This window comes from Fusarium musae, chromosome 11 (assembly GCF_019915245.1).
Source record: "Fusarium musae strain F31 chromosome 11, whole genome shotgun sequence".
Lineage (NCBI taxonomy): Eukaryota > Fungi > Ascomycota > Sordariomycetes > Hypocreales > Nectriaceae > Fusarium > Fusarium musae.
Window position 1 is genome coordinate 371141 of NC_058397.1, and position 26306 is coordinate 397446.

General features: G+C 45.2%; 7 protein-coding genes across 7 annotated transcripts; 4 read left to right on the forward strand and 3 right to left on the reverse strand.

The window, feature by feature from the left end:
• Positions 1-704: 704 nt before the first annotated feature.
• On the forward strand, positions 705-2501 carry J7337_013179 (uncharacterized protein; the record flags this gene model as incomplete). Its single annotated transcript, XM_044830675.1, has 1 exon — positions 705-2501. One exon carries the CDS (start codon positions 705-707, stop codon positions 2499-2501), a length of 1797 nt encoding a protein of 598 aa, XP_044673950.1.
• Positions 2502-2598: 97 nt separating this feature from the next.
• On the reverse strand, positions 2599-4746 carry J7337_013180 (uncharacterized protein; the record flags this gene model as incomplete). The annotated part of the gene is made up of 10 exons (XM_044830676.1): positions 2599-2704; positions 2762-2851; positions 2913-3387; positions 3447-3624; positions 3676-3825; positions 3889-3982; positions 4039-4199; positions 4258-4329; positions 4384-4523; positions 4581-4746. 10 exons carry the CDS (start codon positions 4744-4746, stop codon positions 2599-2601), a joined length of 1632 nt encoding a protein of 543 aa, XP_044673951.1.
• A 5137-nt stretch (positions 4747-9883) lies between these two features.
• On the forward strand, positions 9884-11978 carry J7337_013181 (uncharacterized protein; the record flags this gene model as incomplete). The annotated part of the gene is made up of 6 exons (XM_044830677.1): positions 9884-10170; positions 10224-10458; positions 10509-10831; positions 10877-11268; positions 11324-11931; positions 11961-11978. 6 exons carry the CDS (start codon positions 9884-9886, stop codon positions 11976-11978), a joined length of 1863 nt encoding a protein of 620 aa, XP_044673952.1.
• A 3356-nt stretch (positions 11979-15334) lies between these two features.
• On the reverse strand, positions 15335-20784 carry J7337_013182 (uncharacterized protein; the record flags this gene model as incomplete). The annotated part of the gene is made up of 6 exons (XM_044830678.1): positions 15335-19248; positions 19299-19542; positions 19593-19880; positions 19928-19987; positions 20032-20197; positions 20306-20784. 6 exons carry the CDS (start codon positions 20782-20784, stop codon positions 15335-15337), a joined length of 5151 nt encoding a protein of 1716 aa, XP_044673953.1.
• A 242-nt stretch (positions 20785-21026) lies between these two features.
• J7337_013183 (uncharacterized protein) lies at positions 21027-21968 on the forward strand (the record flags this gene model as incomplete). Its single annotated transcript, XM_044830679.1, has 1 exon — positions 21027-21968. One exon carries the CDS (start codon positions 21027-21029, stop codon positions 21966-21968), a length of 942 nt encoding a protein of 313 aa, XP_044673954.1.
• A 319-nt stretch (positions 21969-22287) lies between these two features.
• J7337_013184 (uncharacterized protein) lies at positions 22288-22826 on the forward strand (the record flags this gene model as incomplete). Its single annotated transcript, XM_044830680.1, has 4 exons — positions 22288-22334; positions 22497-22677; positions 22701-22751; positions 22785-22826. The coding sequence occupies 4 exons, from the start codon at positions 22288-22290 to the stop codon at positions 22824-22826; spliced, it is 321 nt and encodes a 106-aa protein (XP_044673955.1).
• A 1912-nt stretch (positions 22827-24738) lies between these two features.
• On the reverse strand, positions 24739-26285 carry J7337_013185 (uncharacterized protein; the record flags this gene model as incomplete). Its single annotated transcript, XM_044830681.1, is given in 2 exon segments — positions 24739-24768; positions 24780-26285. 2 exon segments carry the CDS (start codon positions 26283-26285, stop codon positions 24739-24741), a joined length of 1536 nt encoding a protein of 511 aa, XP_044673956.1.
• Positions 26286-26306: the final 21 nt, after the last annotated feature.

Here is a 26306-nt window from a genome sequence, read left to right on the forward strand (position 1 = left end):
CAGAACATGTATATATAGAAGTTGAAAGTGGCCGAATTTAATAGTCAATATGCTTCTTCACAATTCCGTTTGTTTTTGAACACGTCGTTACCGAAGCGAGGTATGACTCTTCTATATCTTGAATGTCAAGAATGACTCTATGGAGATAAGGAGGCTTAAAATTGTATCAGAAAGCATCGCCCTCTTGAATTAAGTCATTATGCAAAGTCGGATGACGAGTGGTGATGCAAAACGTACGTACTAATTCGATTAGCCCAAATCACGGTATCTTATTCCGTTTGCCGGGTACCGTAGTAGTTTCCGGCTTTCTAGCCCCTTTGGACCCCGCCCTTCCGTGCTTATCAAGTATGCCGATCCATTTCCCCTCCCTGATACGGACCGTCAACCGCCGGATCAAGACTGTCCAAAGCTTGAGAACGGCATAGTACGAGAAATCATACTTAAGAGCTCGTTACTTTAACGGTGCTATGCCCCGACGCGGCGGCGGTAGACAAACAAGATCGTGCGGGCGCCGCTCCCGAGGCGGGTGTCAGGCATGCAAACAAAGACATGTACGGCGTCGGAACCTTATATGGTCTACAGGATACTGACAAAGGAAGGTCAAATGCGATGAGAGCAGGCCCACGTGCACGAATTGTGCAAAGAAAGGCTTGCTATGCGACGGGTACCCTCAGCGAACCTTGAGGTGGTCCTACAAACACGAGATGATAGCGAGTGAGACATCACAGCAGGAATCGAAGTTACCGAAGCCTCTGAACGACAGCCCATCTATCGTTACTCTGAGTCCACCGACGGCTGATGAATACACCCGCGAGGAGGTTGGTGGAGTGACGCACAGTGAAATGGCTCTTTGGCCACAGTCAGAGGATGTCGGCTTATCAGATCTTTTGGGCTTCGATTCGACGAACATGTTTGATCAAGAATTCGTTGGTAGTCTTGACTCGATCGCTATGGAGACTCCGGCCTTTGACTTTTCGACTTTCGACCGGGTACCTGATTTCAGCTTTGATACATCATCTCAAGGGAGCCCTTGGTTGGATCCTAATCTTTCCAGTCAAGTACAACCACTAGGGGTAGATCCAGATCCCTCCATGCGGCTTCTGAAATGTTGGTTCGATGAAGTATGTCCGGCCTGGTCCGGCTTCGACTCCAAGTCCAACATGAATAGAAGGATGGCCGAACATCTTTGGCAAAGCTCGCCTCCCGTCTTCACCGCTCTTCAAAGTATGTCAGCTAGTTTTCTCTCGGCACGATTACCGCAGATGAGGCAATCCGCTATGAATCTGCTCAAAACAGCAACGCTGAGTGTCCAGGCAGAGATCCAGGAGCTCAATGAGAAGAATGTCCTCGATGAGATGCCAACCGGTATCCTGTTCGCACTAATCTGCCTTGGTACAACAATTTGTTGGCTGGATACTCGTCGGGTGGGTTGGCCGTTTCTGCAAGAAGCGAAGACGCTGCTTCGTTGGACCTCGCAGCAGCAATTCGCTGCAAATGCTGACAAGCTGGATTTCTTCAATAAGAGTCTCGTCTACTGGGATATGTTGATATCTTTCATATATGATCCAGAACCAGGCACGGATATTCACGAAGTCAGTGTAATAGCGTCTAGCTCCCCAAGATCTGTATCTATGGATACTTATAGCCAGTCCTCCTATGAGGCGGATCCTCATCCATGGACAGGCGTCTCACTCCTAAGCGCGACCCTCTTCACGCGGTCAGTTCGCCTCTGTAGGGTCCTACGACGTCGCACTACTGAACGAGCACCGGACTCTCCTCCTCCGACACCAGAGATTGAGCAAGCAAAGGAATTGGAGGTAGAGTTGCTACAGCTGCAGCTTTCTCCTACACCATTACTCAACGATACTGGTGACCACCGCACACCAGCTGCTGACCTTCTACACGTTGCTCAAGGCTATCAACTCGCCTCTCTGCTCCAACTCTACAAGCAGTTCCCTGCCTTATTGGCGCCCCGTTCCCAGCTTATACTGGGAGACCCCAAAGAAGAAGAAATAATTATGCTATGGCACAAACGCATCATACCCCTCACTCTTCGGCTCATAGAAGTGCTAGAGAAAATCCCATCAGAGTCCGGGAGCTGCGCTATCCAGCCACTATTGTATCTTTGCGCTGCCACTGGGCTTCAATATACCCCGACCTCTCCACCTGGAACAGAACCCGGCAACAGCCCATCCAAGCCAAGGCCAATGGAAAGTATTCTTGACTACCTCGAGCTTCTGAAAGACCCAGTCGAACGTGAGAAAAAGGTGGAGGACCCATTATCTGTCTCACAGGTGGCCATCGATGTAAGCAAAGGGCGAGCGTTTATCTTGCGGCGCCTGAGTTTCTTCAAAGAATGCTTGCACCCTGGTCCCATAGAAGTTGCCGAAAGATTTACGAAAGAACTGTGGGCAGCTTATGATGAAGTGCCTCGCGGGACTATGGATATTTGTTGGATTAGTCTTATGGATAAGAAGGACCTACGAACGTTGTTTGGATGAGGGCAGTATATATAAATCATAGGACCATAACAGCATTAATTAGAAGAGAAGAGAAAATCCCCCGACACACAAATCCTTTGCTCTATTGTGAGTGCCATTAAACCTCATCAGCCACCTTCTTCCTGTCCTGAAGCTCATGTGCGTGGACCTGAACCTCTGTGACAAACTTGTCAAACTTGCGGAGATTGACCTTCTTCTCAAACCTGTCGAGAATTAGCTTCATATACCTAAACATGTAACATCTATGGAACTTGACATACATTTCATCAATCTCGGCTGGTGTTCGGCGTGCCACCTCAGGGAGGATGAACCAGGCGATGACGACAGCAACAGTGCCGGTACCAGCGAAACTAAGAAAGTATTTATCAGCAACCACAAATAAATCATCAAGACCTTGTAAATGATACTTACAAGAAACCAGTCTTGACGCCCCACTTGGCCGATCCATTGATCATCAACGGGGTGCAGAAGCTGAAGATGATAGCGATACAATTAGACACAGCTAGCGACCAACCAGCCGTCTGGGCCCTGAGGCGCTGTTGTGGAATCTCTGCAGCGTAGGCGTAGCCAATGGCTGAAGCACCAGTCGTGGAAAACGTAGCGAGGCAAGCAAAGAAGATCTGCAGAGCACTTATTAGCCAAGCGGGAAGCATTCCTGTTGAGATCATACTAACAAGTAGCGAACTGGTAGCCTTGGCTGTATAGTCGAAGCAGCCAATGATACCCAGGCACAGGACAGAGACGACAGTGACGGCGTATGGGTAGACAGTTAGAGGTCGTCGACCGATGGAATCCGTAAGTGTTGCTGTAGCGATCATCGAGATGAGCTGAACGGATGATAGAATGAGGGTCACGAGGAATGGGTCCTTGTTTCCTGCATATTGGACTGCAAGAAAGTTAAAAGACTTTCATATAAGGCAATCATGTATTCAAGCAAACACGTACAGAAATATGTCGCGTAAGTATTGAAGACAGCCAACCCGACAAATTGTTGTGTAATCTTGGGCCAACCGGAAATGATGAATCGTATCAGGTTGCGACCCTTAAACACAGCCCAGGGTCCCAGCTCGGAATTTTGCTCAGCTTGTTGGCGTTCGAGGGCGATGGTAGAAGTCATGATTTCCTACTCCGGAATTAGCATCATTGGAAATCATGAAACTAGGTAGGTACTCACGATCTGTTGATCAATGTCATAACCTTCGACATTGGCGAAGCATCGATTCAGGACTTGAGAAGCCTGCTCGACCTTGCCCTTGCTTGCTAACCACCAAGGTGACTCGGGGATGAGAAGGAATGCGATAAGGATACACCCGATCATCGCCCACTATAATTGGTGTTAATTTCGATACTCTTCTTCGATCTCGAACAACGAGTCTTGGTTACTCACCTGAGTGTAAATCGGGGTTCGGAAATCGAGCGGGTCGTTTGCTTTGAGCTCCTTGAGGGCCACCGAGGCAAAGAGCTGGCCTAGAACGAACCAGCTATTCAACGGTTATTACCGCTGTCCATTTGGACCTGCAAAGGTGTCATGACTTACAAGCTGTAGGCGTTGATGAAGAAACCTCGGAGCTGAGTAGGCGAGATCTCAGATAGGTACAGTGGCATGGTTGATTGCAGCATACCAACACCCATGCCAGAGAATAGCTTTGCCACAAGCCAATGCTGCCAGTGTGTTGCGAATGACTCGGCGAAGACGCTCTATTTGATGAAGAAAAGTGATCAGTACCAATTCTTGTAGATGTCGTAGCGTACGTACCGCGGTGAGAACAACCCAGATAATCATCATCGCAGCCTTGCGACCGAGGCGTTCAGTTGCATATTGAAGAAGCTAGAAACATTGTCAACACACGATCCGAAATGTTGAGTATGAAGATCGACGTACGACTTGACCAATGGTCTGGCCAGCTGATTGGATACCTCCCCATGCCGAGATGTATTTACCCGCGATGATCGTGGTGCCAGAGGTCGAAAACTGTCGTATGAATCCAGCATTGGAGACGATTCCACCGTTAAGATTGATCTCTGTTGCGAATACTGATTAGCGGATAATTGAATGTCAAGGCCAGACACAAAGCTTACGGTAGCCGTCGAGAGAGGCTGAGAAGGCTGCAAGCATAGCGATGCAGCCCACTCGTTTGAACCTGCGAACACTCTGCCAAACACTCAGATCATCAAGCTTGGACCTCATAAGAAGTCCTTCGCCCGTGTCTTCGACGGTCTCCGTGTGAGCCTTTGCTTGCTGCATTTTGACGATGTTTTCTTTTTTTCTGGCAATGCAGATCTGACTTGATGCAGCCAAGATCTTGGCCTCGATCAGTCTTTATGGAAAATCACTTGGCGATACGATGTCGTATTCTTAATTCTGATTCCTCCACAACAGAACGCGGGGCCCCAGACTTGTCCGCCCCCAGGCTGGCTCCCTTCAGATTAGCGTCTAAATTAGAAGGGAAAAACCCCCTGTGGAGGGGGAATGATTGAGTGTGACTGGGGCCGCGGAAACCAGTCCGTTAGTATACGACAGCCAGACGCTCTAACAGATCCAATCACATGCGACTGTCAAGGATATCACGGCAACGATATCCGAGAGTTCATACCACTACAGAGCATAACAGGCTTGATCATCTACACCCTCTTCGTCTGAACAATGACCGAGCTGAACATTTCTCGGGTCAAAGATGCAGCGCAGGAAGCTTGTTGCACTCGGTTGCGTTTGAGCCGAGCAAGATCATCCATGCTTTAAATATCTGTTGATGATCATGAGACTGAGATTAAGATGCGCAGGGTTCGAGAAAGAGACGGCGAGAAGCCCGAATTAGAGTGAGTCTGGGGAAATGTATGGTTTAGGCCTTGTTCTCCAGGATCAGGGTTGCTCTAGTATGCTTTGCTTCATGGTGTTAGTGACCACGGTGTGTAGTCACGGTATTAAGGTTTTGCAAGTGACTTGACGCTGACGATCAACGAAATAGGCCAGAAGCCGTTAAGTATCACGGATAAAAGGCAGCTAAATGCCACATAGAATAAAGGGCTATCAGGAACCATCCTGACAATACTCCATCAATCTCTCACTCTCAACTATATATTGGAAATGGCTTCGCGTCTTAGCACCGCCTGGCTTATCGCCCAGGTTGCCACTGTTTCGGGCTTGTCTTTCAACATGCCATCTTCGCCGCCAGCCAACTCGAGCGTCCAGCTTTCCGATGCCCCAGTTGGCGTTTCGTGAGTAGACATACTACGACCGACATAAGATATTATAATGACCAGCTAATTCGCACTAAAGTGAGTAAATAAATAAGGTTTAAGAGACCTTAAAAAGGTTAAATTAAATTAATTAAGTTAAGGCTAATTTATATTAGCTTTATATTAAATAAGGGAAACTAAGCTAAAATATATATAATTAAGTAGATTTAATTTAAGGTTTTTTTAATATACTTTTTAAATAATTTTTAATTAATTATAATTAAGTATTATATAAGTAAGTACTTAGAAATTAATAACCTTATCCCTTTAACTTAAAACTTAATTTTACTTAAATAATAAATAAAATATTATAGCTAATATATAAAAAAAACTATAATATATATAGAAGCTAAAGGAATTATTATAAATTGCTATAAATTATATTATTAAGTAGATCTTAAATTTAAGGTATTTAGGCTATAATTATTATTTATTATACCTTTTTATAAGATATAAATCTCTTTTTTTTTTTTTTTTTTTATATATTATAATATAATTATAATAGTTAGTTTTACTTACTAGCTTTATACTTTACTTTTCTTTTTTAATTAAAGCTATTATTAACTTTAAATTTTTATTTTTATATACTAATATTTTAATTTAGTTTTCTTTTTTTATTAATTATATTACTAGCTTTAGTATTACTTTTAAAGATTATATTCTTTAAATACTTAATACTTTTAAAATATATAAAGTAAGTCTTATTATTTTATATTTTTTTTTTCCTTTTTATTTAATTAAACTTACCTTTAATATCTTACTTTTTATTTTAAAATACTTAAATTACTTACTAAATATATATTACTATAGCTTATATTACTAAAGTAGCTTTAAAATATCTTTTTACTAAATATAATAATAATAATAATAATAATAATAAAAATAACTTTATTTTCTTTTTTTTTTAAAGAAATTAAATCTTTTAATAATAATTTAATTACTTTTATTTTTATACTTTTTTATTAATAAATCCTTATATTTAAAGTATTTTTTACTTTAAATAATATTTTAAATACTCTTTACTATAGATTTAAAGTTATAACTTTTAAGTTATATAAAAGTAATAGTATTTATTATATTATAAAAAACCTTCTTTTTAATTAAAAGTCTATTAAATATTCTTTTTTTTTTTATAAAAAATATATATTAAGCTTAAGCTTTTTTATAAAAAAGAGCTTTTTAAAGTAGTATTTAATTTATTATAATTTTAATAAATATAAAAGATATTAGATCTTTAAGTACTTTTATAAGTAAGTATATATTTATTTTTTTATTACCTTTTTTACTTTAATTAGCTAACTAGTTTATAGTTATAATAAAGCTTTTTTAATAGTTAATTATATAGTTAATCTTACTATTAAGGTTAAAGTTAAGGGAGAAGATTTTAGTTATTAAGATTTTAAGTATTTTATAGCTATATATATTTTAATTTAATTATACTTTTATAGCTAACTTATCTTTATAATAGAAACTTTATTATATTAAGTATATAATTAAGGAATTAATTAATACTTTTTATATTAAGTCTTAATATAATAGGGGTTTCTATTACTTTACTTTTTTAGCTTTTTTATATATTAAATATATTTTTAGCTTAATACCTTAGCTTTTTTATTTTATATCTTAAGAATTATATAAAAAGATAAACTTAGCTATTTTTTAGCTTAGCCTTTTTATAGTAACTTCTATATAAGTTAAGCTTAAATATAATAAGGCTTATAAGGCTATAAAGAGATAGGCTTTTACTTTATAAGCTAATAGTAAGACTATTATTTTAAATAGTAATAAGGAAAAGTAATTAATTACTTTAGTTTATTAATTAAGTATGATTTTTATATAGTTACTTTATATTAAGCTAATTTAGTAATTTACTTTAAAGATTTAAAATAAAATTAAATATCTAGGCTATTTACTATTAGTAAGTAGATTTAATTAAATAAAATTAATTATAACTTTAGTATAATTATACTTTTAAACTATCTTTTTTTTATTAGTATTTTATTATAATATATTTAGTAGTAATTAAAAGTATTTAAACTGCTATTTTATAAGTACTTTAGTTAGACTATTAGTAGGCATTTTACTAGTCTTAAAATATATTATAGAAAATAACTTTTTCTTAAACTTTTACTTAAGTTATATATTTTAAATATCTATATATTATAATTAAGTAATAATTCTTATATTATTTATTACTAAATAAATTATTTACTAATTATTATAATAAATATCTTATAAAATCTTAAGATTAAATTAAAGATCTTTAAAGAGGTATTTTATTTTTATTATTTCTTTAGTAGCTTATTTAAAAATAAAAAGCTTAGCTTTTATAATTAAAGTTATTATTATTACTTACTTTAAAGCTTTTTAAATAACTAGTCCTTTAAATAAGCTAATTAAATATCCTTATAATAACCTTTTTATTTTAAAGTTATTTATAAAAGATATATTTAATATAATTATTAATACTTAAGTCTTATTATACTTTTTATATATAATATAAAAAAGGCATATAAAGTATAAGTAGTAAATAACTTAATTTACTATAAGATAGTATTATTTACTTAAGTTAATAAGGAATCTAGAAAGGTAGCCTATAGTATATACTATATTAAGCCTAATTATAATTATAGTATATAATATTAAACCTATTTTCTTTTAATAAAGCTTAATTTTTTCCTTTATTATTTAATTTTTATATTTTTTATATTTTAGTAATAAAATTAAAATTATTAAAAAGGTATTTTTTATAGCTTAATTAAATTTTATTATAACTTTTTTAATATATAAGTTATAATATAGACTTATTATTTACTTAGCTTAATTATAAATAATCTAAATATTAAGAAATTACTTTACTTTATTTTATTAAGTAAGTTTAAAGTAACTTTATAAGTTAGTAATTAAATACTATACTATAAGTAAGTTATTTTAATAATAGAAGATAAGGATATTATTAATAAAAAAGATAAAGTATATATCTTTTTTTTTTAAGTAAAAAAAGTAAGGTTTTTTTATATTTAGCTTAAAACCTAGCTTCTTTAATTTTACTATAAAGGGTTTAAATTAAAGCTTAAGTAAGTTATAAAGGCTATATAAAGCATATTATAGTAAAAGTACTTTTCTTATAATATTAAACCTTAAGGGAAATTTATATATAACTAGTTTATTATTTTTACTTTTTAGTATATTTATAAAAGCATTTTTAATATTAATTTATATAATTTTAAAGTTAAATTTAGCTACTAATACTATTATAATCTAAAAAGACTTTATAGTAAGAGTTATTATATATATACTTTTTAAATTATTTTCTTAAAAGTTATTATATACTATAATATATACTTTATATTTAATTAAATAACTTTTTTTATTAAATTTATATATAAAGACCTATTTAACTAGTAGTAGTTTTACTATTATTTTTAATTATAGTATTTCTTTTTATATATATATTATATATAGTAAGTTTACTTTAAAGTATATTACTTTAAAAAAGCCTGCTTTATATAAGTATTTTAATATATAGTTTTATAAAGTTAGTAAAGCTTTAAGGTTATTTCTATAAATCTTCTTTTTTTAATTAAGGCTATTTTTAATCCTTAAGTTTAGTAAGTTTAAATTAGTAAATCTACCTTTTATATAAGTTCCCTTTTTTATTACTTTTAGTATTATAAAAAATACCTTTTAATACAATGTCGCGGCTTTTCACCTGCTGTATTTAGTAAGTCTAACAGCCATTTCCTGATATCCATTTGCCAGCAAAACTCACGCCGCTTTAATGGCGCTGGCCCCCACATTTAGCCTCAGTACCCCTGGTCATGTTACTCACAAGTACCGACTAAGTCTCTACGCTAAGCGCCTAACATCGCTTGGTGTCTGGGCATCTAAGCGCCAGATCACTCTTAGCACACTTTTAATCTGCCTCTTACGAAGCCCGCTTGATCAGCGCTTGATGAACATAAAAGGAGGCACCCGCCCCAGCAACTGGGAATTTCCCCTCTATTCATCTTCATTTTCACTCTACCGACTTCCCTGCCCTTTCTAATATGCATCATCGCAGCGGGTCTTATTTCTCAAATACCTCATCATGTTCCCAAGATCGCGGCATGATGTTCGATTCTGATGAATACCAGCCGTCGGATATGAACACAGACCCCACCAATAATTCAGATATGGAATTTGACTCTGATCTCGAAGATACCCGTCCACCCAGTGTTTTTGACACTAATAAGCACCAATCGTCAGATATAGAAACAGATCTTACGAGCCAGTCAGGTGCTGAGTCTGAGTCCGAATCGTATATTTGCAACTTATCTCCAGACTACTTTCTTCAGATTGAAGATGAATCCGATGACGATGACGCAGATCAAACAGCTTTCTCTGCAGCTACACTTAAACAGCTCGATGGAATCGAGCGGCGATGGGAGGCGTATGTAAAAGGACCAGACCATACTTTTAAGGCTATATGACTAATGATCTTAGCTATTGCAATTTCACAAATCGAAATCCTAAGGATTGTCTCCAGAACCTGGATTATCAGAAAACCAAAGGGTTCTTTACCTGGATTTGCATCCAGAAGACAGGTGTAGGTGGCAGAAGACTTCGGGGTTTGAAATCAGCCTCCTCCCTTAAGCAATACTGGAAATTCTTTCGGGAAGTCTACTGGAGGGAAACAAAGAAGAGGATTGATGATGTCTTGAAACGAAAGATGTCTAATGTATGAAGCCCTATTCCCGAAGATTTTCAGGTCACTTTCTCACTATATAGTTTCTCTACAAGCTAACTCAGAAGCATGCGCTAACCGCCCAACGGCGTGAGAATCGGTGCATGACGATTGAGAACCTGGAGAAGCAGGCTAAGACTACAATCAGCACAACTAAAAAGAGATTCCGAATCGGCGAGCATCGCATATATGCGTTACTCTTCCTCCTTCTCATTGCGCCAAGTGGCTCTAGGCCACAGGCCCTGCTCTTATTGCGCTATGGAGACCTTGAGCTCTCTCTAGCACGAGATCCCGAAGGCGGCCCACACCGTATTCTCATTCGCTTCAAGCTCTGTTTTACTAAGACCTTCCTCGGGGAGAAAGAAATGTGAGTAGTGGCTTTTTGCGTGATAGAGGCTATATCTGACTCTAGCCTGCGATATAGTAACACTTTAACCCTGCCTGAGACCATCTTTGATTCAAGCCTCCTTCTTAGCCCCCACACTCTTCTCCTTGGGCTCATCTTTCGTCACAAAGCTTTTGAAGCGCCTACTCTCACGTCTCCTGAGCATTTAAGCAAACTCGATATCCATCCTGATGAAGATGAGCTGCCTCTGCCACTAAAGAAGTGTATGGATGAGACCTTCGTCTTCCGGGATACCGATAAAACCGCTGTCAAGGGCTTCATATTATCTTCAAACAAACAGATCACATATGGAATGATATCTAAATGGACAAAGGATATAGGGGTATTTGCTGGATTTATATTTACAGTTATCCTGTACACTCTACGATATAACTCAGCAAACGAGTTTGATAATAGTCGTGCGTATCTTGGTATTCATTTGCCAATCTACAGATCCGCTAACCGCCGTCGCAGCTAATATCAGTGACGGACTTCGAAATCTTTTGCTCCAGCATGCAAACTCAAATACCTTCAGAAAGCATTACCTTGGCCGCGTTGTTTCGGTTGACACTATGGCTGTTGTGAGGCGCACAAAGCAACAGAACGCCCTGATGCGTCAGGCCTGCAGCATCGGATACTCGGCTAGCACACGCCGACCTACACACCTCACTGCTGAACAGTCTGCTGCAGTGGATGGCGACTCTGAGATTCAGAAGCTTCTGCACCAACGACAAGAGCTTCGCAAAGTAGCCAAGGGATCTCCCAAGGCTCGTAAAAAGATAGAAGGCATCACCAAAGCTCTACAGAGTTTAAGAGTGAAGCTACGACGAGAACTCAAGCAGCAGTATCGACAAGGTTGGTCGCGGAAACAGGCCGTGGTTGATATCGAGCGGCAACTGGCGGGACAGACGTTCGAAAAATCACCAGAGTCACTATCAGATGAAAGTTCCTACTCTGCTCAGGAACAACACCCTGCCCAGAAACGTCTATTCGAAGCTCTAACAGCCCCCGTGGCTGACACACTCGAGGGCGAGTACCAGCGCCGAAATAATGCAGTTCTGGCCGTCATGGCCTACTGTCCGGTTCAAGAATCGCCATTACCTCGTACCAGAAATCAAGCGATGGTTAATAAAGACAGGAGTCCTCTTATGTTAAATACAGCAAGCAAGGAACCTCAACCGATGAGCGACATCGGCGCTGCAATCGCTTCTGTTTTTGTGACGAACAGGGACGAGCGAAGCCGTAGGTGCTTCCTCTGTATCGGGAGGGCCACAACCCTCCAGCCTTCTGACCCGGCTATCGAACGTCTCCTAAATCCCTTCTATTCCCCTGGTGATTTAAACAAGCACTTCAAGCGATGTCATCTCTCCAATCTTCAACCAAATGAAAAGCTCTATTGCCGCCTGTGTGATGAGACGTTAGATCATAAGATGCACTTGCAACACCATGCTGAGACAGTACACGGGACTATATCACATGGAGGATGATCATTATGAACTTCGCATGGAACAATCGTTGGCGATCTATGTGGCGAAACCTTCTGTGATTTTGGGATTATCTCTTTAATAAGGTTTGCTTTAAGGTTTAAGATTGCCGTTGGAAATATAAAAAGGCAACTTACACAGAATTTTTTAAACTAAGTTAGATTAAGTTCTTTAGCTGCAAATTCGAGATGTTGAGATTGGGATTTAGGTTTAAGGACAGTTTTTGAGTCTGGCTAACATCCTTTGTAAAGGTCACACCTAGCCACTACGCGACAGGGTTAAAGATTGGGCTATCTGTTATTATACCAATTACAGTGGTGTGCACAGCTGCTTATAGAAGCCTTACACGCACTATTAACTATTAAGAGATGTGACTCCAATCACTGCTCAGTACAAGGTCTTACGCCATTCCTGGTAACTGTATACGCTGAACGCGGCTAAATTGCATCGCAGCCCTATTGCTCGTTGCCGTAACCAGAATAGAGCCTTTTTAATAAAAACAGACATATTTATGTACTTTACAGCAGCTTGACAATCGCCTTATGTCCATTCAGAGACGGCCACCATAACGGCGTTCGTCTGTATCTGTCCTTGGCATCTGGGTCAACTTTGCCAGTGCTGAGCAGCAGCTTAACAATCGCCTCGTGCCCGTTCATAGCCGCCTGCCATAACGGCGTCCATCCGAACTTATCCTTGATCAGTAGATCTACCATTCCTTCTAGCTTCTCTGCATCTCCCTTTTTCCAACCGCCGTGGTCTGGGCAAGCCAATTCTAAGCTGTCCATGCTTCTCGAGGCACTCTCAAAAATCTCCATTGCTTTTCGGAGATTTTCCCTTGCCTCATCTCTTTCCATATCTTGTAATGCTACTCCAGTGTTCCATAACCTGGTAACTTTATCCAGATCATCTTCCAGCTGTGTCTTTGAACACTTCGACACTGGGGCGTCCATGTGTTCGTAGTCTTCTTCATCGTGCGACTTTTCTGGATACATATCCCAGTTCCAGACAAGTAGGAAATCATGTGGGAAGGTTAAAAAAAAGTTCCGACTTGGTATCCCTGCTCGCAGCTTGTAGGTCATCTGGAGGGGGAACTGCAGGTGATGACGCTCCTTGTATAAGGCAGACAGCATCCCCTTCCCGGACAGATTTTGCTGAGGCCTGGAAGGCCCAGCGAGAATGCGGCCCCCCATAGCCAGACGCATTCTTCCAAGTAATGCCCACGTGCTGTCTGTCTTCCCAATTATTAATTATTATCTCTTTCGACCGAAGACACTTCGCCTAGAATGCAGCCCTTGCCCCTGATTACCACTATCTCCTTATCGTCCCAAGTGTCTACAGACACCCGTTCAGATAAGAAGAAGTTGACGAGTTGCTGGAAGAGTTGTCCCCATGAAATATCATAGTTGGCCGATAACCCTGCGACGCTAGGATCATCAGAGCTCATGCCGAGCAATGCATAAACTTTGTCGCGGCGCTCAGTAGCTTGGCGAGTGTGGTACATATCTACTAGCCTACCTAGAGGGCATATGTCTAGGGAAAACCTGCCTGACCGACTAGTTGCGCATCTAGGCCGGAAGACCGCACCCCTTATGAGGTAGGATACTGAACGAATCAGAGGCCGCAGGTCTGGATGGGTTTCGTAGGACAGGTTCAATGCACTTAGGCCTGAACAGAACGCATATCCGTCAATCTCGGTGAGACCACATTTGAACAGTACATGTCGGGCTGCGGCAACCTCCTGAAGCACCTGAATCGACTTTGTCAGTACTCTCGATCCATATTAGTGATTGCCTGTTTCCTGACCCAGATGCGTTGAAACCACGGTCTCTCGAGCAGTCCAAGGATTGCGCTTTCGTTGGTTGGGCGCTTCGTGCGCTGCTCTGTTGCGTGAGAGCGCCACGTAAAGATTTTCCCCAATGTGCAAGTCGCAGCCGTCTATAGAGATAGACTGAGGCTTACTCTCAGAACCCCATACGTAGGATAGAGCCGAGTACGGACGAGTGCTTCCTGAGTCCGATAGGGCGCAGTCAAAGAGCCGGCATTGTATGGGGCCATGCTCGTCTTGATGCGGCAATAGCCGAAGCAGGCGAATACTGCCCTCCAGCAAAGAAGAGTAACAGTGCAAGGGCGGTGGAAGAGACATGGCATACCGGAGCTCGAACTGCGTGTGTTGAGATTTCCGAAGGTGTGACTGTTGACCTTTATGCGGGACAGCCACGTCTTTGCGGGATTTGCGTGTGGGGAGGCCTCAGCAGCTGCAAAGGACCCCTGTAGCCAGGTGCAGCTTGTGAGTCCAATAGGTTAACGGATGGAGATGACTAGGGAACTTAAGGAAGCTGTTGCAAAGTAGGAAAAAACAGTGCACGAGATGGGCAAGCAGATGGTGGAGATCAAAGAACAGATGACCTAGGAACTGCAGCGCGTCCGCGAACAGCTCTCCGCTACGAATGCAATGGACGGACTCCAACGATCATATGCTGACGTCACAAGACTGACACCGTTCTTACCTCACAACGATTCGAGATCCTTAGCCGCTCCTCCTCTACTGCACGATTGACATTTCAAGATGAAGCTAGGCTCTCAGCCGGGACGATCCTAGCGACAGTGGAGAACGAAGTCCGCTTCGAACTGGATAATCCCACGTGGCGATGCCGAGCGGTGACTAAGGACCCAAGGAACCCCCACCGCGTCAGGATCACCTGCAGGGACGAGAACGAGCATGAGATTGCAATGAGACTCAGGCCTCCGTAATAATGCGATACTTAGCGTCATGTCTTACTGTTCTGTCCAAGAACCACCTCTGCCTCCTATGACCAGAATCAGGGCGATTGCCAACAAGGAATCCGTGCTGCTTAGCTAGATTCTCGAGGACTGCCAATCTCGAGTTGGTGATGTATTCGCTACTCATCTTCCTGAGCACGGCGATATTCTCTGTAACGACATGGCCGAAACAAGGGTCTTGCCTCGCCCAATACTGGGCCAATATATATTATTCTCGGCCTTAAGGTTCCACGAACAAAGACTGCAGACCGTAAAAGTCAGAAGAGGCCAGTGCTCCCCGAGCCATCAATTGACGTTCAGCTTGCTCATGATGATTGAAGGCAGACAGCTGGTACGCAGTTAGACCACAGAAGTCTTCGGCATTGATATCGACCTTGCCAGTATCAAGCAGCATCTTGACCACTGCCTCGTATCCATTCCTAGCAGCCCACAATAGCGGCGTCCGGCCATACTTTATATCTCTTGCATCGATATCAACCTTACCAGTATTAAGGAGCATCTTAACCACCGCCTCGTGTCCATTCCAAGCAGCCCACAATAGCGGCGTCCGGCCATACTTTATATCTCTTGCATCGACATCAACCTTGCCAGCATCGAGGAGCATCTTAACTACTGCCTCGTATCCATTCCTAGCAGCCCACAATAGCGGCGTCTGGCCATTCTCATCTCTTGCATCGGCATCAACCTTGCCAGTGTTGAGGAGCATCTTAACCACGGCCTCGTGGCCGTTCTCAGCCGCCCACGACAGCGGCGTCTGGCCACTCTCATCTGTTGCATTGACATCAACCTTGCCAGTATCAAGGAGCATCTTAACCACCGCCTCGTGGTCATTCTCAGCCGCCCACCATAGCGGCGTCCGGCCATACTTTATATCTCTTGCATCAACATCAACCTTGCCAGCATCAAGGAGCATCTTAACTACTGCCTCGTATCCATTCCTAGCAGCCCACAATAGCGGCGTCCGGCCATACTTTATATCTCTTGCATCGACATCAACCTTGCCAGCATCGAGGAGCATCTTAACTACTGCCTCGTATCCATTCCTAGCAGCCCACAATAGCGGCGTCCGGCCATACTTTATATCTCTTGCATCGACATCAACCTTGCCAGCATCGAGGAGCATCTTAACTACTGCCTCGTATCCATTCCTAGCAGCCCACAATAGCGGTGTCCGGTCATTCTCATCTCTTGCATCGATATCAACCTTACCAGTATTAAGGAGCATCTTAACCACCGCCTCGTGTCCATTCCAAGCAGCCCACAATAGTGGCGTCTGGCCATTCTCATCTCTTGCATCGGCATCAACCTTGCCAATGTCAAGGAGCATCTTGACCACCGCCTCACGTCTATATCTAGCCGCCCACAATAGCGGCGTCTGGCCATTCTCATCTGTTGCATTGACATCAACCTTGCCAGTGTTGAGGAGCATCTTGACCACGGCCTCGTGGCCGTTCTCAGCCGCCCACAACAGCGGCGTCTGGCCATTCTCATCTGTTGCATTGACATCAACCTTTCCAGTGTTAAGGAGCATCTTGACCACGGCCTCGTGGCCGTTCTCAGCCGCCCACAACAGCGGCGTCTGGCCATTCTCATCTGTTGCATCGGCATCAACCTTGCCAGTATCGAGGAGCATCTTAACCACCGCCTCGTGTCCATTCCAAGCAGCCCACGACAGCGGCGTCTGGCCATTCTCATCTGTTGCATCGATATCAACCTTGCCAGTGTCGAGGAGCATCTTAACCACCGCCTCGTGTCCGTTCTCAGCCGCCCACGACAGCGGCGTCTGGCCACTCTCATCTCTTACATTGACATCAACCTTGCCAGTATCGAGGATCATCTTAACCACCGCCTCATTTCCATTCCCAGCAGCCCATGATAGTGGCGTCTGGCCATTCTCGTCTGTTGCATCGACATCAACCTTGCAAGTATCAAGGAGCATCTTAACCACCGCCTCATATCCATTCTCAGCCGCCCACAACAGCGGTGTCCGGTCATTCTCATCTCTTGCATCGATATCAACCTTACCAGTATTAAGGAGCATCTTGACCACCGCCTCATGTCCATTCTCAGCCGCCCACGACAGCGGCGTCCTGTAATTCTCATCTGTTGCATCGACATCAACCTTGCAAGTATCAAGGAGCATCTTGACCACCGCCTCGCGTCCATTCTCAGCCGCCCACCATAGCGGCGTCCGGCCATTCTCATCTACTGTATCGACATCAACCTTGCCAGTATCGAGGAGCATCTTGACCACTGCCTCGCGTCCATATCTAGCTGCCCACGACAGCGGCGTCTGGCCACTCTCATCTCTTGCATCGACATCAACCTTGCAAGTATCAAGGAGCATCTTAACCACCGCCTCATTCCCATTCTCAGCCGCCCACGACAGCGGCGTCCGGCCATTCTCATCTCTTGCATCGATATCAACCTTGCCAGTGTCAAGGAGCATCTTGACCACCGCCTCGTGTCCATTCTCGGCGGCCCACGACAGCGGCGTCTGGCCATACTCTGTATCTCTTCCATCAATATCGACTCCCCCCGTGTCGAGGAGCAGACATAGGAGCAACTTCGTCAAGCCGTGTCTTGCCACGATGTGCACAAGATTACTCCCGCTTGGCGGGCAATCACCTTGGTAAGGCTCCAATGCCTTGTATATCCGCACCCATGATTCAACCAGGAGCTCTGTCGGCCATCCAAGCAGGTGCACGAGATCGTTCGGGGACTCTTCGGCTGAGTCGCCCAACTTTACGTGAGACACCCATGACGTTGTGGCATAGTGCAACAAGGGGAATCTTGACTTGTCCTCCTCGCCGACGGATCCTGACTGAGATAACACGACCATTCTAAAGTAACGGATACAGGAACGGGAGAGGCGGCAATGTACAGCAGGGATCACCAGGTTTGCTGCTTTGGTAGTAATGTCCAAAGCCATCAATCCGCCATTGACAAAAAAATCCATAACCGATTGATGGATGAACTGAACGATGCGGGAATTGTTGGACGGAATGATCTCTGCGAGACCGCAGCTAAGGACCATGACTCTTGTATCTATATCGTCGCCATTGATGAAATCTTTCGAGCCTTGGCATTCGTCGAGAGATCTATATGTCTGGTTCGGATCAACCGCCATGGCCCATTGTAGCTCGTTCGTTGTCAAAGGCCGCGTGGAGAAACAAATCCATTGCATCAGTTTCAAGGTGACTGAGCGATTCTCCACGACTTGAACGAGCTCATGATACAGTTCGTCTAAATTCTGAGGTGTCTGCGTAATGGCGTCTTCGATCTCGACTCTCGGTTCCCTCCTGCGTTTCATCCGTAGCACGCGTTCGACGATCAAGTGAGCCCACATGAAAACGCCTTGGGCACGGCCCGATATTAGATTTTCGATATAGTGGTCCGGATCCGTAGAGAAGCGGTCTTTGACGTACGTGGTAATATCTGCGTTATTCTCCATATCGAGCAATATAGTCGATCCACCTTTGAGCTCTAGGATGGGGTAGCTGCGACAGGAGAAGAAGATGCCGAATCGAGAATCCGTCGGTGGGAGACTTGAACGTAATTTCTCGAAGTATTCGACCAACCCGACAGCTGATTGTTCCCCGCACTCATCGAGTGCGTCGATGAAGAGGATGACTGGAAACCTCTTCAGGATTATTGGAAGTGACGACTTGAGGAAAGCCTGCAATGTCTTCAAATCCCACTGCCACTTCTCTCCAGGCTCGCCCTCTGTTGTTCGTTTGTCCTCAAAATATTTGATCAGGTCGGATACAGCGCCAGGGACACGCTTGAGCAGCTGGTGCAGGAGGGATCGGAAGAGACCAATCGGAGTTCTCTGTAGCTCATGGCCACGACCGTGGAAAAAGAAGGAGAATACAAGCGTATTGGTTCCATAAATTGGAGGAAGTGCATTTTGGGCATATTTCACCAGCGTTGACTTGCCGGATCCAGGTTTTCCCTTGATCCACAGAAGACCACGATGTTGATGGACCCATTCAATCAAAGTTTTATGTTTGAGAAGCCATTGGCATGTGCCGTCGGCAGCATTGTCGATTTTGACTTGCCTGCCGTCCATGTCCTCAAAGGCCAATGATTTCAGACAGGCTTTCATTGTCTCCGATAGGGGTTGGTAGAGGCCTGCGCTATAGAATCAGATAATATTCGCAGGATGCCTAAAAGCTACATACTATGCTCGGCGAATCGTTTGGCAACCTCCAGCCTCGCCTCATCGACAAGGCGTCTTAGTCGTTCTCTGACGATGGTGTAGTCGCCCTGGTTCCTGGAATCATACTTAACAAGTCCAGAATGATCTGCGTTAAGCGCGATGTTGTCCTCCTCGGCGACAGCTACCAAGCCCGTGCTGGTAGTCGATTTTTCTGTGACCAACAAAGAGGGGCGACCAGTCTTGCGCCACTTACCGTCCTGGTTAAGCTATGGGATCAGTCAGCGTCAACTCAACCGTTTCTGGGAAAATATCTAACCTCTAGGGTTGGGCTCAGCCTGCGCTCAAAGAAAGTCACGACCTTGTAGTGGCCTTTGCAGCTCTCTGAAAATTGGTCGGCGAGTCTCTTCAGGAAGGCCGATGGCTCAGAGTCGCTGTCGACGAGGAGATTGTGAATCAAGGCCTCATTGGGCTGGCCTCGGACAAGAGTCCTCAGTTGGTCGTTTCGTAAGCCGAGGTTGGGCACGCCGAAGAAAAGAAGTCCATAAGAAGCTTTGGATAGGTCAGAGTTTGCATTACTGCATCTTCTGCGCGCACGAACAAGCGCCTGTAGCAATCAGTGTGATGCCGCACTATGACGGCGGGATATCTCACCTCTTTGATGAGCAGGCCGCCGAGGCTGTGGCCAGTGAAGATGATGGGGCGGTGAGAGGTCTTCGGATATTAGATTAAGCCAGATAGCATCGTGAGTCACGTACCCCATCACTCGCGCGATAGGCAATGATTTGTTCCAGCAAGGCACCACCCAAGTCCTCGATGGACTGCTTCGAGAGGCTGCCTGGCAGCGTGGTATCATAGCCGTAGAGTAACACCCGGATATTGGGCATGTCTTTCGACAGGAAGTCGCGTAGCCAGACGTCGTCGCTATTTGGGGATTTCCAGGAGCCAAGTGGGTGGCTTCCGAGGCCGGGTACTGCTATGATGCTGGAGGAGTCAGCACGGGAAAGAAAGGTCGGCGACGACCAGGCTCACTCGACATCTGCACCGTTCTTGTCCTCATAGAGCGGCGTGATTCCCTCGAATTTGCAGGTGTAGTTATATGGGTAACTATTCCTGGCTCGGCGCAGCTGAGCGGACAGGTCGTCTGCGGAGAGCGATGTATTGATCGAGACAGTAGCACAAAGGGAGTCCTTGCCATGTGACACCAAAGAGCGACAGATCATAGGATTCGCATCTCCCTGCAGGTCCAGAACCTTGTCAAGAATAGACTTCAGGTTGCGATCCAGGTTATCGACATGATCTGCAGGAATCTCATCGATGCGTAGTGTCAGGCTCTTTTTGGTCTTCGGTGCTGAAGTCTCGGCTGGGGTGTCATCGACGCGTCGTGTCGGGGTCTGGGTCGCTGGCGACTTCAACGGCTGTCTCAGGGACCTCTGGTGGAGGATCGTCGCCAACAGGACAACGCTGGCGGTCGCAAAGATAGCCACGAACAATTCAGGTACAGTGGCCATCTCTTTCGAGGTATGGGACGGATTTCGACGCGGGAAGTAGACGGTGCGATCGAGTGTTGCTGGGGCTCAAATGGGTAGCAACAAGTGAGATGCAAGTGGGGCCCATGTTGTGAGGTGTCATCACAAGCATCTCGCATGCAGCCATCCACGTGACATGAATGAGAATTCTGCCTAGCCTCAGCCTCACCATCAGGCGAGGTCGTGATGCAGACAACTCAGAGTTTTGCCTCATGATCGTATCAATGGCCCCGACACCGCCCTTTGCTTTAGAACATCAGCTCACGCGGGAGCTAGACGGGCCGGCCCGGCACGTGCCGGGATACCCCCGCGTGTCTTTGGAGGACCCAAGCATGGTATGGGACTTGCTGGCCAGGGAAATCTGCTCGGATGATCTGGACCGGGTCGCCAACAGGCTCTGGTGGATGTCAAAACAGGACAACGGAAACATATCGCCTCTCCACCGGCAGTTGGTGAAACGGCGCACCATCGTCGTCACGGAGGACCCAAAGCTTCACTTGGTGTGGATCTACGATCGCATCTTCATCAAGCCGCTCCCGCGGTACATCGGCTCCTACGCATTCTGGCAGGACTACCTTTGTGCGGAGGAGGTCGGTGGCGGGGAACGCGAACAGCGCATCCGCCGAGCGGCGCTAGGCTACCTGCGGACGTACTACTATCTCGTAAAGCACGAGTCCGACTTGCGCATCGCCCAGGACCCCAGTCTGTGCCTCATCCCGCCGGACATCACCTGGAAGCAGTTCTGCGACTTCGCATCGAGCTTGGGCGGCATCGCAGACCGAGACGTCTCCCTGCGCTACACGTATGGCGAGATCCGCCTGACGCGACTCAATTTCTACGCTCCGCTCCTCCTTGGCAAATCACACTTCCAGAGAGTTGAGTACCAGTACGGGCCGTACTTTGCGCGCTTCTATGGGCCGATCCTGTTCGTGATTGCGGTCGCGTCGGTGGTCCTGAGCGGACTGCAGGTAGTTGTCTCGGTCGGGGACGGCGGTGAGGGCGGTTGGAAAGGATCGGCGCTCTGGATCAGCGTCATTGCTATCGTGTCGTCCTGCAGTCTCATCTTCATTCTGGGCCTCGTCCTGGTGTACAAAGTGGCGAGGGAGTGGAAGTTTGCGATCCGCGACCGCCTCCGACTGTTGGAGGAGAAGCGGGCGGCAGAGTGAGGGGTGTTCTGTGGACCCGTTCGAGTTTGGCTAGCCGCACGTTACGTCTCAAATATTGTCCCCTAACGTTGCGGTTTGTGCGCCAGGACCTGAGAAGCGAGATGGCCTACGCTGGGCCCCAGTGTGGGTAGGTTACGAATCTGCCATTTCGGTTAGAAGTGAATCACAAATTGCCTCGCGACAGTGCATCAATCCCCTAGCATCTTTCTTGTACCGTCTATGTACTCTTCGCCCGGACGGGGAAACAAATTGGACTTAATGCGCCTGAACCACCCAAGCCGTGCTGGCTAGGGTCCGAGTGAAGCCTGTGGTAGGCACAATGCGCGGCATGGCACTGGCTAGCGCTACTTCTGGGTTTGAAGCTAGGTGTTCGACTAAGCATGAACTTGATGCCGCGCTTTGCCTACATACATAGCCGCGCAAGGCTGTGATGATCAACCCTAATGGGAAGACCTTACCCCTCCTACCCTAGACTCAAACAAGAACAAATGACCAGCAGACCAAAACAGTCACCTTCCTTTGTCATAGAGTGCGCGGTGTACTCCGCCGGCTCACTAAAGAACAGCGAGGCCATCTTCGGACCGTAGGTGCGGAGGCATACCGACAACGACAGCGAGAGCGAGAAGCAGAACTGGAATCGCACCAAGAAGCCCACAATGACACGTATGGACAACAAGGCGAGGATGGCCTTGAAGTCATTGAGGTGAAGGTAAGTAACACACATTTCCCCAGCGAAGTGATCTGCCTCATCCACATCAATATGAAAATGGGAAAGCTGGGTCGGTAAGTCTCCCTTGGTTATGAATTCTCGGATAGTACTGTGAGCGAACTGAAGCGACGGGGGCTGGTCTTCGGTGACTTGGAGGAGGTTTTCACACCACAGGACAATAGGCGACATTTCACGAACTAGCCGCTCACTCTTCAAGTATGGCTGCCCAATACCGATGAAGACGGCTTCACGGATCTCATCAAGTGTCAGGGGCCGTTTCGCTACCGCCACCCATCGAAATACCTTGTGGGCCAACCCAGTCTTCTTTTGCCGTGACATGATACGTGACAACGCCCGGACGAAAGTTTCTTCTAGGTTTTTGGGAAGACTATGCAGGGATTGCCTGATATCGTCATCGCAATCTGCGATGCATATTTCATCTATTAGAAATGTAACCCAGAGAAACCTTGGAGCAAGTATTCGGCAAAGCGCGGGCATTGGTTGCTCAATTCCATGAACAGGGCCGAGACCGACTCGAAGCACCGCGTGTAGTTCACTGCTATCTGCAATAATTAGTCGGAATTCGTAGATACGAGGATGCATCTTAAAAGCATAGCAAGTTTGACGCTTCCCCAGACCAAGGCGGCAATTTCTGGATGGGACGAAACGAAAGAGTCGACCACGGCGGAGAATCTGTGTACAGATTGAAGTATGGAAGAGAGCCGGCCGGCAATGCCGCGCCCCTTTTTCAACTGGCTTTCACGATCCAGCTGAGCGGTGAATATTCTAACAGTGTCTGGGTCTTGAATGGCGCCGATATTACTGAGCTTTCGCCGCTGATCGTCTGTCAAGATGGCCTGAAAATCCCGAATCGCGTGTTCAAGTGATTCTTGAGGGCCAGCAGACGCCCCAGCCGTGACAGGAACTGCAGCAACTTCCATTGTATCGTGAGGAAGCCAAGGAATACGACAATGTTTCGTGGCGTTTCAGTTACCCCTCTCAAGCACAGATCTAGGCTGTCTACGCGAAGCGACGGATAGAATAGTTCTTGGACTGCGCACACTGCAATCAATCAAATGAATCTGCTATACAGCAAGATTATGGTGAATGACGCGCTGGTATACTGTAAGGCGATCGCTTGGCCTGAGGCTGGCGGCGTAGAGAAAATAGATGGAGTAAAAGACTGGAATGAGGCTGCGCGAGAACTTGTCTTTTTTTTTCTCATGTGGCTTTTGCACAGCCACAACATCCTTACGCGAAGTACAATTTTGCTGATGCCCAAAATCACCATGTCTAAGTTGTGAGATGAGAAGATGAGTAGAAAAACAATGAGGAAAGTTAGTTGGAGGTACGTTATCAGTCGCGACAGTCAGAGTTTGAGCCCAAGTGGAGCACCTAACAAGTTGAATAAATTCGTTGCTCCCTCGATCATACTAAGTCCGCTTCCCGGCTAGTAACTCGCTAACATTTTCTGCTTATGGGTGCTGAACTGTTGATGACTAAGACTCCCGTAAGGCGCAACTCAATAGAATGCACGTGCTCTGTCACTGATGCTAAGAAACATTTTAGGTCTGTGGTCTGCTGTACATGTATATAATCTAGAGAACATCACCGTTGGTGAAGAGAGTCAGCAGACGACAATCCTAGGAAGGACAGTGATCAAGTTGGATCAAGTTCATCTATCTATAGCTCTATAGACTACAAATTATATTTTCTCTCTACAAATTCATTCAGATAGTTACTAAATCGCTTGCCATTGATATTCCTATTCGATCGTCAAAGACACACGAAAATGGTACTCAAGACTCCCCACCAAGGTCGGCCGTCAAAGCGTGCGCTTGATCCCGGCACCTAAAACCCCTCTCGTAGCAATCACCGCACAGAGCGAGATTGGAGCACTGTTGGCAGAAATAATGGAGAGACATGCTCGAAATACTTCGTGTACAAGCATCACACCAGTCCGATGTAGCGTCAAAAGCTACATCTGCTAATGTAGGGTCGTTCTGAGGAACACTCTCCCTTGACTCCACATGACACGACAACAGCTTGATTATCTCAGGTTTACCTGCGTGAGATGCCCACCACTGTAGGCTGCGACCAACATGGACCTGCTCCAGAGTACTAACACCAGTACTAATCAGAAGCTCCACAACTTCATAGTGGCCATTAGCTACTGCAGCCGATAATGCTGTAGAGCCGTAGTAGTTCTTGATATTAGGGTCAAAACGTCCAGTGGAAAGCAGGTACTGCACGACCGGGAGTCGTCCGTTTCGAGAAGCCAGAAAGAGGGCAGTACAACCAAGACCATTTGTTTCAGTAGTATAAAGAGGCGAAGACTCAAACAGAAATTTGACAACATCGACATGGCCTTCAGCCGAAGCGGATAAAAGTGGCGTCCACCCATCGTTGTCCGTCGTCGTAATATCGGCCCCTTTCTCTAGCAGCACCTTGACAACTTCTGCATGTCCATTGTTCGAAGCCACATGTAGTGGCGTCCAGCCGTCATTATTTGCTGCCATGATGTTGGCTCCCTTCTCCAGCAGCATCTTCACGATTTCTGCATGTCCGCCATTCAAGGCCAAGTTAAGCGGTATCCATCCATTCTTGCTCGCCGTCGTAAAGTCAGCTCCCTCCTCCAGCAGTATCTTGACGACTCCTGCATGTCCATTATTCGAAGCCACATGTAGTGGCGTCCAGCCGTCATCATTCGCCGTCATGACGTTGGCTCCCTTTTCTAGTAGTATCTTGACGACTTCTACATGTCCGCTATCCAAGGCCGAGTTAAGCGGTGTCCATCCGTTCTTGCTCGCCGTCGTAAAGTCAGCTCCCTTCTCCAGCAGCATCTTCACGATTTCTGCATGTCCGCTATCCGAGGCCGAGTTTAGTGGTGTCCACCCGTCGTTGTCCATCGTCGTAATATCGGCTCCTTTCTCTAGCAACATCTTCACGATTTCTACATAACCGCCACTCGAGGCTGCGTTTAGTGGTGTCCAGCCATCGTTGTTTGCTACCGTAAGATCGGCTCCCTTCTCCAGCAGCACCTTAACTACTTCTGCATAACCGCCACTCGAGGCTGCGTTTAGTGGTGTCCAGCCATCGTTATTTGCTACCGTGAGATCAGCTCCCTTCTCCAGCAGCACCTTGACTACTTCTGCATGACCGCCATTCGAGGCTGCGCCTAGTGGTGTCACCCCGTAGTTAGTTATCGTCGTGAAGTCAGCTCCTTTCTCCAGCAGCACCTTGACTACTTCTGCATAACCGCCACTCAAGGCTGCGTTTAGTGGTGTCCAGCCATCGTTATTTGCTACCGTGAGATCAGCTCCCTTCTCCAGCAGCACCTTGACTACTTCTGCATGACCGCCACTCGAGGCTACGTTTAGTGGTGTCCACCCGTCGTTGTCCATCGTCGTAATATCGGCTCCTTTCTCTAGCAACATCTTCACGATTTCTGCATGTCCGCTATCCGAGGCCGAGTTAAGCGGTGTCCATCCATTCTTGCTCGCCGTCGTAAAGTCAGCTCCCTCCTCCAGCAGTATCTTGACGACTCCTGCATGACCTTTACTCAAGGCCGATTTCAGTGGCGTCCAGCCGTCATCATTCGCCGTCATGACGTTGGCTCCCTTCTCTAG